The sequence below is a fragment of the Grammomys surdaster genome, unplaced genomic scaffold (assembly GCF_004785775.1).
Source record: "Grammomys surdaster isolate TR1022 unplaced genomic scaffold, NIH_TR_1.0 126394, whole genome shotgun sequence".
NCBI lineage: Eukaryota > Metazoa > Chordata > Mammalia > Rodentia > Muridae > Grammomys > Grammomys surdaster.
This window is the reverse complement of record NW_021621188.1, coordinates 15,183-28,774: the sequence shown is the minus strand read 5'-3', so window position 1 is coordinate 28,774 and position 13,592 is coordinate 15,183. Positions and strand designations below refer to the sequence as shown.

The following is a 13,592-nucleotide window of genomic DNA, read 5'->3' as shown; positions in this document are numbered from 1 at the left end:
TTCCATATGCTTGATTACTCTCTACACGTTACTTTTGCTGTGTGCTCACAGAATCTTACTCCCAGAACATTGCAGAAAATCCTTGAGAAACGGGGATGTTGTACATCACTCTCCTACAAACAGAACAAATGACATTTTCCTAAACCAGTGACGCCGGGCTTGCTGACTGAACATTCATTCCTTCATAGGAGAGTGCAGGAAGATTTGTTGGACCTTCAGCACTCCTCTCAGCTAGGGAGTGGTTAGAGTATATAGGTTGGGCTATACTAGGTAAAGGTGAATTCATCTATGAATTAATGGGGAACCCATTATCTATACTGGGGGAAGACTTTCTAGTGTGACTTCTTTGGAGGTCACTAGCATTTCTCTATAAGTCTAACTTAGTGCAGTTTCCCCAGGGAGGATTTGACCTTTGAGGTGAGGTTAGACGATGCCCAGTCCCCCATTGCCTCATCTTTTATGCCTTGTTATTGATAAGAAATGTATTTATTCTAAAGCCAAAACCTAATTTTTTGAGACAATTTTTCACTGTACAGCTTTATATGTCCTGCAAGGTACTACTATGTAAATATCTGTGTTTCCCAATAGTCTTAAGCGACTGCTTCTCTATAGACTAGTTGGGCCATGAAGTCAGAGATCCACTAGCCTCTGCCTCCCAAGTCCTGGGATTAAAGACACCTGCTATCATGCCATGCCTCCAAACCTATACTTTCCTCATAAAAGTTAATTAACATTGTAAGAAAAATTCACTACACAGTTAACAGCTGTTTATTTAGAACTCAACAGAATAGAGGTACCACATTTTAAACAGTTAATAATTAAAGGTAATATAAAATACAGCCAAATGGGAAAGACATATGTCTGAGGTAACATGAATTACATCAACTCAGGTTCAAGATTTTCTCCAGACTCATCAGAATAACATTTGTATTTAAGGAAAACAAGGTATTTCGGTACTTCTTCTATTCCATGTTGTTAGAAATCTATATTTAACCATCTGTAATTTTGCTTTGCAGGAAAACCATTTGCTTTTTAAACTCATTGTGTACACTAGAAAGTACATTGCTCTTGTCCTTCTCCAAGTTCTCCATCCCCTAAAGCACAAAAGAATGGTTTAATTACAAAACTGCTTTTCATCACAGGCTCTAAAGTTTAAAATTAATTTCCAAAATTAAGAATCTTTTCACATTCAAATAACATCTTTTATCTATTCCATCTTCATAAAACTGTACTATATAAACACCCAAATTCATACCATAAAGAATATGTATGTATATGTATCACATATGTGAACAAGTAAATCAAAGGTAATTACAGCATTGCTAAAACAGTATACTTTGTGTGAATTAACTTAATGAGAGGTTAAGGTTAGATAGAGCAAAAAATCCATGTAGCTCCCGGTCACCCAGCATAAACTGGATACTAACAGACAACATACTAGGATTCAGTCTGAAAAGCAGAGTGGGAACTCAGATTTATGTTAGTTGGTACAGTGCCTGCCTAGAATGAATGAATCCTAGATTTGATCCTTAGGGCAGCATAAACCAAGTAGTGGGACGTGCTTGTAATCTTAGCACTAGGGCAGTGAAGGCAGAAGGATTAGGGCTTCATGGCTATTCTCAGGTATATAGGAAGACAGAGGCCAGCCTTAACCACATTAAGACCATACATCTAAACAGAGAGGAAGGACAAAAATGTGTAATATAAATTAGAAACACTAGAAAACCCAAATTTTAATCAGTAAATATGAGCATTTTTAAATTTTCTGATAAGATTCTCAAATATCAGGTTACAGTTTATTTATTATGACTAATAGCATGAAAAAATAATCAAATGCTCTGTATTATGAGATTGTTTTCAAGTTATATAAAACAAAAACTATATTTTGGTACTTCTGTTTTTATTACAGGATCATGCTGTGTAGCCCAAGCTAGTCTTCAACTTCCCATCTTTCATTCTCAAGGCTCCCCAGAACTGGTTATCATTTGGCTGTGCTACCATAGCCATTGAAAAATTAAGTGAATTTAACAAACATGTTATTTTTTGCCTAGTATTTAAGGTAACGTGTGGAGAGACGAAAAATTAGCACAGGATAGTCAACCCCTTTCAATGAAAAAAAAAGTAAAATAATTCCAAACAAAATAATTCCAAGACTCCAAAACTAGAATGGAAATGAATCTATTTTTAGCTATAGTGTAGAAAATGGCATGATTCCAACTAGGTCAGTAAAACAATAATGTTTCAAAAGTAAAGGAATTAAAAATATTCTAGAGAACAAATATTAACTAAAGAATAGAAGTACATAGCCTGTTGGTTTAGTATAAAGCAATTATGTAGAGACGATATTAATGATCAGATACAGCAAATGGAAGGGATCTCGTAGAATAGAGAGTTATAGATTAGATTTACACAAGAGAAAAACAGCTTAGATAGCTTACTTGGCAGACATATATGGAACCAATTCTCTGCTGAATATTTAAATCATTTTTGTATACTAAACTACTCTTTTGTCACTTTGGATGTAGGACTGAGAGGACTCAAGCTCGATCTGACCTGAAAGCCTCCTCCCTGGGAACTAGCTTTCATGGTGGCAGGAACGTTCCCAATAGAGGGAGGCAACCAATAGTCCTATTCAGCTACAGTGAAGATGAACCACAACAACTGCTAGCACAGCATAATAACTTTCAAGTTGCAGCAGTGGCATGAACACCTTGGCAGTAACCTGAAACTCTCCAATTGGACTTCAGACCCGCTCTTTGATGTTTCTAGAAATTAATAGTTTTTGAAAGGGCCTTAAAACTACTGTTGATACCTTGAGTTACTAATACGCACATATAGGTAATCCTATAAATGTGCAACATTTAAAAAAATTTTATTTATTTATATAGGCATCTCTATGTGTACACACATGCATATGGGTGTTGATGAAGGCCAGCAGAGGGTGTCCTATCTCCTGCAGCTGGAATCTTGAGCCCCTTGATGTGTGTGCTGGGAAGCAAATTCCAGTTCTCTGACAGAGCAGCAAACAATCTTAACTGCTGAGTCACCTGTCCAGCCCTTGAATCTACAATTTTTAACCCTCACCTTTTTTTGTTATAGACTCACTTTTAAGATTATGAAATCATTCTGGCCGCTGTAGTTATTCTAAAAGCTATTATGACAGAAAATGTTTCTATAATACATTTGGAAACAAAAGTATTGGACAATCTCAATTAAGCACTTCCTTATTCAACAAATACTAGGCATTCAAGTTCAAATAATTATGTTAAAATGTTAATACACTATACTTTTGATGCATATGCACATTTATGATAGAAAGTCTCAATGTTTCCTGTTTTGAATAATTCCTTCCCCAAATCATGAAGAGATCTGCCAATTTGCTTACCACTTGAGTCACAATCAATTAATTCCGAATAGGAAGAAGTTCAAATGTTGAAATGTATTAAGAGAATGTATTACGTTAAATGCACAACATACCTTTAGGAATTTTTCATTTGCCTGCTTAAGTTCTTTCAGGCTGTGTCTCTGCTGAGATCTAATTTGTTGAAAAGTCTTCTGTTGCTGACAAAAGGAATTCTACAAATATAAATGGAGAGCTATGAAATAGTGAGTAAAGTATGAAGTTTGTTGCTCTTGATGCTGTTCTGAGCTTCACTCATGCTAGGTAAAGTCTACAACTCAGCTAATCACAAGGACTAAAATATTCAATTCAGAAAAACACAATTGTAAGTTAATTGTAAAAGGATTCCTTAAAATGAATTTTTTTTTGAGACATGGTTTCTCTTATAGCCCGGGCTGTCCTGGCTGGCCTCGAACTCAGAAATCCGCCTGCCTCTGCCTCCCAAGTGCTGGGATTAAAGGCGTGCACCACCACTGCCCGGCCATGAATTGTTTTTATAATAAATGCCATCAATATTTTGTTTTAATTTTCTTATCACTTAGTTTAGGCAATTTTAATTGTTGCCACTAACTGGGAAAAACATCTTCAAAGTCCTGGCATAGGAATTTTAAAAGACACATTCTGCATTGCACAGAACAGTAGGAACTCTTCATCTTCCTGCCTCAACATTTCTAGTAGTTGGTATTACATGCATGCAGCTTGTGCCAATGAGCAGGAATTCTTCATATTCAAGACATAACTTTTTCTCGCAACTTCTACACAGATGATTTTTCAGTAACAGTGTCCTTTCATCTCCTTAACCTATTTTCCACCAAGGACTTTGCCCTCTAACCTACTTTATCCACTCATTTAATTCCTTGTCCTCTAGATTTGGCCCCTGGTGATAACACATCTCTCTATAGTGCTGGTAATGGAAAATACGTATTATTAACTCTATGGCAGATGTTGTTTTGAACTTTACTATGTAGATTAATTCTGTACAAACTCACTTAACACTTCAAACAACTACAGAACACAGATGCTCACCATTCAATAGCCAAGATGAGGAAAGTGAGATACAATTGGTACATTGATTGTCTGCTGTTCCTGAGCTACCTATTACTAAAATTTGAATCAGATCCAAAACATTATGCTTCCAGAGTCTACGCTATAATCATTATAGAAACACTCTCTCCACACTTTATGGGCTCACACATACTTTCCACTGTAGCTTACTCTTAGTACTACGGCTAAGCAATCCTTCACGACCAAAAATCCATTAACTTTGCCTTCTTTTCACTGTTGTCCCTACTGTTATCTTCAGCTTTCTCTTTCTAGCCTTAAGTTCCATAATCAGTTACTGAAATTACCCCTTTGCATATAAACCTTGCTCAGTACCTCAGCTCTAGCTAACTTACCTGATGGCAGCACTTTCACAATCTGATGAGCTTATTTCACGGAGTAGACAGAAATGTACACATGTACATGTACACATGTCCCCAAGTGATGTTTCAGTGTCTCGTCACCACATCTCCCACCTACCTATGGCTGTATGCCATTGTGTTTGCCCTTCTAGTTTGAAAGCTGTGTTACCTATCCTTTTTGACTAAGTTCTGTCTCTTCACATACCCCATTCTTAAAAACTCGGCAGGTGTCTTTGTTTTCCTCTTTTTAAACACATGGCTCTTTTTCTTAAAACAAACAACAGCAACTATTATATTACTCCTTGGCCTATCATAGGTTTTCCTCTCATGTCTTATATTTATTTCTATGAAGTTTCTGCTCATTTTTCCAGTCTAACATGTATATTCATGACACAGTGATGAACTCAATATTGTCAAATCTACTTTATTTCACCTGTACCTGTAAGTAGCACATTGTGAAAGTAATAGTCTTTTATTCTTTTAGAAGGCTTCCTTTACTTGGAAGGACTTTACTTCTACCTAATAGATCGTTTGTTCTCAATCTTTTACCAGCTCACTCTCACCCTCGAGAATCAATGCACTGAAGGACCTCAGGGATCTATCTGCCCTTACACTTCTCATTTACAGCTTCAGTCCTCTCTTGATGATTTCATTTGATCTTCATGGTTTAAAAATCACCTAAAATTAACAACTCTCAGCTCTGTATCCTTTTAACAAATGGCTTTCTCCTCAAATTCATCTTCACACACTAGTGGCTTACTCAACTGCTCCACTGAATGTCACAAGTGTTTCAAATGGAGTATTTTGTAACTAGATCGACCATCTAACCCCACAACTGTTTCAATATAATCAAGACCTCAAATGTAATATAAAAATGGTTTTCTAAAAACATAAAGGTGAAAAGAAACGAATGGAAAGTGCATGCATGGGGTTGGTTTTCATGGGAATAGATAAGTAACATGTTTTTGACTTCTGAGGGTAAATGACAGTGTGAACTGGTATGATAGCTTTGCAAAAGTGTGCTTGCCTGACTTGCAAAGCTGCCCTAGGTTAAAAGAAGTCAGAAGGAGAAAGAGGAGCAAAAAGGAAGGAAAGGGGGTGTGAGGCAAGGGAGAGGGAAAGAAGGAGAGGAGCATGAAGGTGAGAGGAAGAAAACGATGTAAAACCATATTCTGATGACCATGACCATGATGGGTTCAGGAATAGGAAGATGATCAAAACTAGTTCAGTGATATTCCCTCACAGGAATATTATGTCAGGGCTATTGAGAAAGACTGTCTCAGTTCACTAAAGCTAATAAATTTGTAGTTAAGTCTAAGAATGGAAGATTTACCATATGGCATTTAGTAAGTTCACTAAGAACTAGAAACAGCTCAGATAATACTACGTAATATATCCCTCACACCATTCAACTATGTCTGAAACAAACCTATCTAGAATTTCTTTTATACAAACCAGTAATCTTTCATTTATTCTTTTACAAGTTTCTGTAGCTTGAAATTACAAGAATCTTAACTACTATCAAAAGTCAAATGCTTTTTATGAACACTGAATGTGTATTATTGTGCTTTATCATTCACCAGGAACAGAACACAAAACTAGTAACAGATCACAAAACCTGACTCATTTCCCTTTGACTTATGCAAGCTTAGTTTCTCTATTTTTTCTTGAGACTTAGTTATAATAAATCAAGTATAACACCAATTGTGATACCAACTGTTAGGTTTTCTTCAAGGTCCCCGAGTTTCTTCATATCAGAATCCCACTGCTGAAACAGAGTTATAATCTGCTCAGTATATTCAATTTTAAAATCTCGTCTGTAAAACATAATAATGAATGTCATATTACATATCAAGATCAAGAGAATATACAAAGAAAAATTTAATTCTCATATTATGCACTATAAAAGGATGTAATAGCAAAGTAAATATTCTGATGGGAAATCAAAAAGTAATATTAGATTTATATTGATTCCAGAAGTATTGTTCCTAACTAAAATTTGTTCTTACATGGATGTCTTATTAAATAAGGACATATGTTCCATCTCTCTGTATATGTGTATATATTTGTGTGTATATATATATGCAATACATATACATAATGTGTGAATTTTAGAAAGCATCATTTCATCTCCAGTTTTGTTTCATTTTTTCTTCTGAATACATGCTCTAGTATCAACGCTACATGAGTTTCAAATAGAAATATTTCACCTAAGCTTTTTTTATCTATTTAACACAGCCAAGATTACAAGGGAATGATTAAATCTCATAAATACATAAATTGTTTATAATAGGAAATCAACTTTTTTTACCTTGTCAAACATATCTATAAAAATTAATAGCTTCTGTGACATCTACTTTTTACTGTACTTCCAGAATGAACATAAATGACTTTTTAAAAATGGTAATTCTCAATTATTATTTAAAAGGAGAAAACAGTGATATTCACAGGCTTCCCAGAACATATTTGAGTCCAGGAAGCTATTACAACTATTATCAACGTAGAGAAAAACAGCCAAAAATTTCCAGTAGATTCTACTTAATGGAGTAATTAGCATCAATTGATACTATGAAATCATACAAATATGGCTACAAAGAAATGATGTCTTACACTTCATCTTGAAGAACTTTCCAATGCTGTTTGATATGCCTGTCACAGTCTTTGACAACATCTTTAATATAGGACTCCATTCTCTTTTTCTTTTCAAGAACAACATTGTTAAGGTGAGCTACATTAAAAAAATATTCATTAAAATTTAATGTTGAAGAAAACAACACTGTTCCCACATACGCAAGTAAACACAGATAAAGATAAAAATCATTGAACAATACCAAAGATATACCAGTAGTCTCACCTAACCCAGACCCCTGAAATCTCTCAGACACTGAACCACTAACCAGGCAGCATACACCAGCTGATATGAGGTCCCAGGCACACATGTAGCAGAAGACTGCCTGGTCTGGCCTCAGTGGGAGAAGATGCACCTAACTCTTGAGAGACTTGAGGCCCCAGAGAGTGAAGAGGCCTGGCAGGGGTAGGGGGGACATCCTCTTGAAGACTTGGGGGAGGAGGAATGGGATGAGGAACTGTGGGAGGGCTGACTTGGAGGGGGACAACAACTGGACTGTAAAAACAATAAAAGTAATAATAAAAAACAAACATTAAAAATTTCAACTAAAAAAAATAGCATCAAGAAAATGTCGAATGCATGTAGTATTTTATAGCACTCAAGATTTTTAATTTTTAGGCTAGATACACTCAATCAGTAGTGTTCATAGAAATATTCCAAAGTTAAATAAAATTCTAAGTATATGAAACATCTCTGTTCCTAAGCATTGTGAATGAGAACTACCTAACATTACTATAATTCTGATGTTCCTACTGAAGACAATCTTTTAAATCTGGAGATCATAAAAAAATCTAATAAACAAAGTAACAGAACAAAAAGAACCTTTAATTATTTCCCAAGGAAAAATCATAAGAAAGGACTTTTTTTTTTTTTTAGTTTATAGAATACTCTCCAATTGGAAGGATGCTTAGTCGACTGCATTGTTGTTGTAACTAATTATATGAAAAAAAATGAGCAACAGAAACAATAATACACAGGCTGGATGTGTTTGTCACACAACTTTTATACCCACCCTTGGGAGGCAGATGCAGGCAGATTTTTTGAATTCATGGATAGTTATACAGTGAATTCCACACAAACTAAGGCTGTACAGTGAGACTTTGTCTCAAAATATCTTTAAAGTTGATTTTTTTAAAAAAATTAAGATAAGCATTTAAAAAGGATAACAATGAAGTGATAATTTATCCATAATACAGCAATAATTTGAAATGCACTTTTTACAACTGTAAGCAAAGGCAAAAGATGGAAAAATCTTAGTATACTAATTATTGAGAATACTTTAAATAATTTTGTGAAGCTTTTATAGGACATTTTATAGTTCATAAAAATTTTAATACTTCAAATGTTTGCCAAAGATATACATTTCTACCATAATGAACTATCAATACCTATGATGAAACTTAACTACTATATAAATACTTTATGTTTTCAGCATCTATAATAAATTTACAAAACAACTACTCTGATACAACCCAGCTGGGAAATACTGCAAAAAGACTTGACAGTATAAATTATCCCTGAGAAGGAAGAAATGTTAGCTGTTTTTAAAGAATATTGTCTTCTAAACTGGATGAGGTATTTTTTTGTCGTAACAATTAAAGAAAAACATACATCACAAGATTTAAAAAGAAAAGAGACCGTGGCTTTGAAATAAAACAGGGGTTGCATATATTGGAGGGTTTTGAAGGAAGAAAAGGAAATGACATAACATAATCTCAAAAAAGATAAAAGGTTACTATATAAGAAATCAAATAAATGAATCCTATCTCTTACAAAGCTCATAAAATTGATAATTGTGATTGACCAGTAAAATTGTCTTTCATTTTTGATATATAATTTGTTGTTAAAATGATATGGGGACGACTAATTGCATTCAGTGTGCTAAATATATCCATCATAAAAGAGTCTGGTACAGGCAGAGGCGGGTATATGCCTTTGAGTTAGAGGCCAGTCTAAACCAGGTGTATGTAGTGATCTCACCAGAGACCACATAGATACTTTTAAAGCTGAATAGAAAGCCTTTATTGCAGGCTAAGGGATGTAAGGGGAACGTGTCCAGATCATGCAACCTTGAGCCTTACATTTCTTAACCTTTCATGAATAAAAACCATATCCTGGTTGGCATTTGAGGCAGTAATGGGACTACAGGAGCAAAGAAGCAAGGTTAGTACATGTACAAAATTTTCACTCTGAGACTTTCCCAATCACATTCTGGAATCATTGACTTTGCCGTTGTTGCTGTTTTGACAGGTGGGCTGGCTAGTTTTTGGTAGTTTGTTTTTTAAATCAACTTGACATAAACTCATCTGAAAAGATATCCATCCCCAAATAAGGAAATGCCTCTATAAGATGGGACTGTAGGCAAGCCTATAGGGCATTTTCTTAATTAGTGATAGAAGAATCAGATCTATTTCTATCTGTCTCTCTCTCTGTGTGTGTGTGTGTGTGTGTGTGTGTGTGTCTGTCTGTCTGTCTCTGTCTCTCTCTCTCTGTGTATGTCAATGTAACATCCCTTGCCACATGCACCTGGATTCTATATGAGAGCAGGCTGAAGTCACGAGGAGCAAGCCTGTGTGTGTGTGTGTGTGTGTGTGTGTGTGTGTGTGTGTGTGTGAATGTGACATCCCTTGCCATATGCTCCTGGGTTCTATGAGAGCAGGCTGAGCAAGCCATGAGGAACAAGCCAGTAAGCAGCACTCTTCCATAGCTCTCCCATCAGCTTCTGTCTCCAGGTTTCTTCCCTATTTAGAGTTCTTGTTCTGACTTCCTTCAATGATGAACTTTAGTGTAGAAGAGTAAGCTGAATAAACCTATTACTTCCCATGTTGCTTTTGTCATGATTTTCATCACAGCAATAGTAATCATGACTAAGACAGATGAAATTTCTTCCCACTTGCTGGGTTTCAAGGCCTGAATGGTGTTTCTATCATGACATCAGTTGTGCTAAGGTCTGGGGGCCTATTAAGGACTGGAGTCTACAAAGTTCTAGGGGCCTGTTACAATAAAGACACCATATTAAAAGATAAAATAAAAAGAAGTTGAGAGGGAGAAAGGAATTCAGGAGGATTCCTAGAGAATAAATGAAGCATTGATACACATAAAGATGTGTATGTATAAATCTGTTAATCCAAAGAATTATTTTTTTAATAAATTTTCTCATCCATTTTGCTTTCTATAATTCCTTTTAAGTCACACATACCAAAAAGTACCAGTTTTACTTTTCCTATCAAGGAAAAAGTTAACTAAGAAAATATCCAATGCTAAGTCAAAAATATTAGATAAAATGTTATCACTGAGAAAAAAGCATAATTAATAATCCTATAGTACATTAACAGTGTACAGATTTAAACAACTTTCTCTAGATACATATACATCAAAAATGTACCTCCAATGTTTTTCATCCTATTCTTTACTTCATTTCTGTAAAGAAATTACATTTAAAAAGTTAAAGCTGGGAGTCAAATTCACAAGCATTACCCACAATATACAAAGCACTAGGTTTGATATCAACCACTAACAAAGTCAAACCTTTCAAATGAATGTTTATAATATAGAATGCTTGGTTTCAAGGAAATATAACATGTAAAATAACATAATATTTGTTAGATAAAAAGGAATAAACTTTTTAAATTGTTTTTTTGTGGGTTTTTTTCTTTTAAATGGGAATTCAGTCCAAGAGGAATGTGAGCTAGCTATATAGATGAGAATGTTAACGGACATCTTACCATCCTGCCTCTACCTTCCTAGTGCTGAGATTACAGTTATGAAAATAATTTTTAAGCAGGCAAAAAACTAATACATTACCTTGTACCTCTACCAGTTCTTCTTGGACGAGCCAAAGTCTTCTCAGTATTACTAAATACTAGGCTTCTTGCTGCATTGAACAAGAAAAATAAAAAAAATTGAAGTTAAATATGCTATTTTTGTTCTTTCAAATGAAACACCAATTTTATTTATAGTTCTTTCAGGCATTTTCCAACACTGTATTTTAAAGCAAAAACGTAAATGTAATATTACTCTACGTTAGATGAAGTAAAATCATAAATTAGGTCTGTTTTATAGGAACAGCTTTTAAGTCTTTCTGAGGTAATACCACTGTAAGTTATTTATAACTTATTGACATGTGGAACCTGTAAAGGCAAGGTATCATATGTATTTCTAGAACTTTGATACAGGCTTATGAAGAAAAAATAAGAGTACACAAAGTTCATAGAAATATTAACCTTTTATTCTATTTCAAGCAACTATGTTTTAAAAAAAAAAACAAATGAAACAAGTAGGTAAGATGACTTGGGAGGTAAGGTAGCAGAGCTTACTTCCAAGCCTAAAATCAACATAACTCATATCTGAGACACACATAGGGGAGGAGAGACCCAAATCCTATAAATTGTCTTCTTACCAGCCCCCTTCCCCAAGACACAAAAATAAATTGAACTATGGGATATCATCAATATTTACAACTAGATAAATTGTACCTGTAGGAATAGAGCGTGTTGACCAATCCAGAACATCATCATCTGCTGCTTCCTCTAATTCTTGACCACCAAAGTTATAGACTAAGTGCTTTCGATTGTCCATTATTGTCTTCACAAATGTAGACTGATTTTTTTCAGGGAAAAATATATTTTAATGTTTTCTTATTTAAAACAAAAATGAGAACAGATATCTAATCTGAATCCAAAGCAATGAACTTAAACAAATATAATGTAAAATATCCAGTAAGAATGACCTGAGTTGAATAAAAGGGTACCAGTTTCCCTATATTATTGAATCAGAAGTCAGCAATCTGTAATTTCTTTTTTTTTTTTTTTTTGCCATTTTTTTTTTTTTTTTGGTTTTTCGAGACAGGGTTTCTCTGTATAGCCCGGGCTGTCCTGGAACTCACTCTGTAGACCAGGCTGGCCTCGAACTCAGAAATCCGCCTGCCTCTGCCTCCCGAGTGCTGGGATTAAAGGCGTGCGCCACCACCGCCCGGCAATCTGTAATTTCTGAAGTCAAAAAAGAAGAGGGCTAGAAAAATGCCTCAGTTATTAAGAATACATATTGTTCTTGCAGAGGACTTAAATTAAATTCCCAACACTCACATCGGGTGGCTCAGAACTTCCTGTAACACCAATTCTAGGAGGGTCTAATAACTCTGGCCTCCACAAGCAACTGAACTCACATGCCCATACTTACCCACATCCAAACATACTTGAAAATTAAAATCTTAAAATAAAAAATGTAAGGATAGCTTTAACCCCAACTTCTAATGTGTTTGTACTTAAGCACCAGGACATCTAATTTTTGGTCCCATCATTGTCAGATTCTTAGGAATTTTGAACAAATATTTAAGGCAGTTTCTGACCCAAATAAATCCATGGATGCTGTCATTATAGATCACACACATACTCAAAGTCTGCTGATAGCAAAATAAATATAAAACAAAAATTGACAGGGCTGGATATGTAGTTTGGTGGTACAGCGCATGTTTACCATGCAATAAGACTTAGCTCAACTATCAAAACTGACAGAAAAAAATGACAAACATGGTGACTCTGGTCTCTCTTTAGTTATAGCATTCAATTCTGGAGGCCAGCCTAAGCCACATATGGAGTTCCTGGTGATTCTGGTCTACAGTGAAACCCTGTCACAAAAAGAGTCATACAAACAAAAGCCTAATTGATCAAACAAAAAGATGGATGTGCCTGTACATTGTTATAATCCAAATACTGAAAAGACTGAAGCAGGAATATTAAAGAGTCATTTCCAGATACAAAGCAGTATCATTTCTTACAAAAACAAAATATAATAAAACAACAAAAAATAGGACTTGAAAAATGGCTCAGCAGTTAGGCTTGCTGAACAATATGGGGGTAGGTGGGTGGAAGAGTTCAAGACAGGGTCTCTCTGTGTAACCCTGACTGTCCTAGAACTCAGTTTGTATACCAAGATGGCCTCAAGTTCAGAGATCTTCTGCCTCTAGGATACTGGGTTTAATTAAAGGTGTGCCACCAGGCTACTGCCCCCCTCTAAGACAGATATTTAGTTTCCAGTATCAGCAGTCAGTGCTACCAAGCTCAAATATGCCTAGACCTCAAACTCCAGTGGATATAATGTCCTCTTTGGCCTCCACAGACAGGCACATGCACACACACACACACACACACACACACACACA

General features: G+C 35.2%; 1 protein-coding gene across 1 annotated transcript in view; it reads right to left on the bottom strand.

The window, feature by feature from the left end:
- Positions 1–745: 745 nt before the first annotated feature.
- LOC114614605 (synaptonemal complex protein 3-like) overlaps positions 746–13,592 on the bottom strand; it is a 14,296-nt gene continuing 1,449 nt past the window's right edge. Inside the window, exons 2-8 of the mRNA XM_028760219.1 lie at positions 11,908–12,031; positions 11,237–11,306; positions 10,818–10,852; positions 7,414–7,531; positions 6,521–6,620; positions 3,478–3,576; positions 746–1,094 (exon numbers count right to left, since the gene is read on the bottom strand). Of these exons, the coding sequence (XP_028616052.1) occupies positions 990–1,094; positions 3,478–3,576; positions 6,521–6,620; positions 7,414–7,531; positions 10,818–10,852; positions 11,237–11,306; positions 11,908–12,010 (630 nt within the window). The 5' untranslated portion in view covers positions 12,011–12,031 and the 3' untranslated portion in view covers positions 746–989. The remainder of the gene's footprint in view (positions 1,095–3,477; positions 3,577–6,520; positions 6,621–7,413; positions 7,532–10,817; positions 10,853–11,236; positions 11,307–11,907; positions 12,032–13,592) is intronic.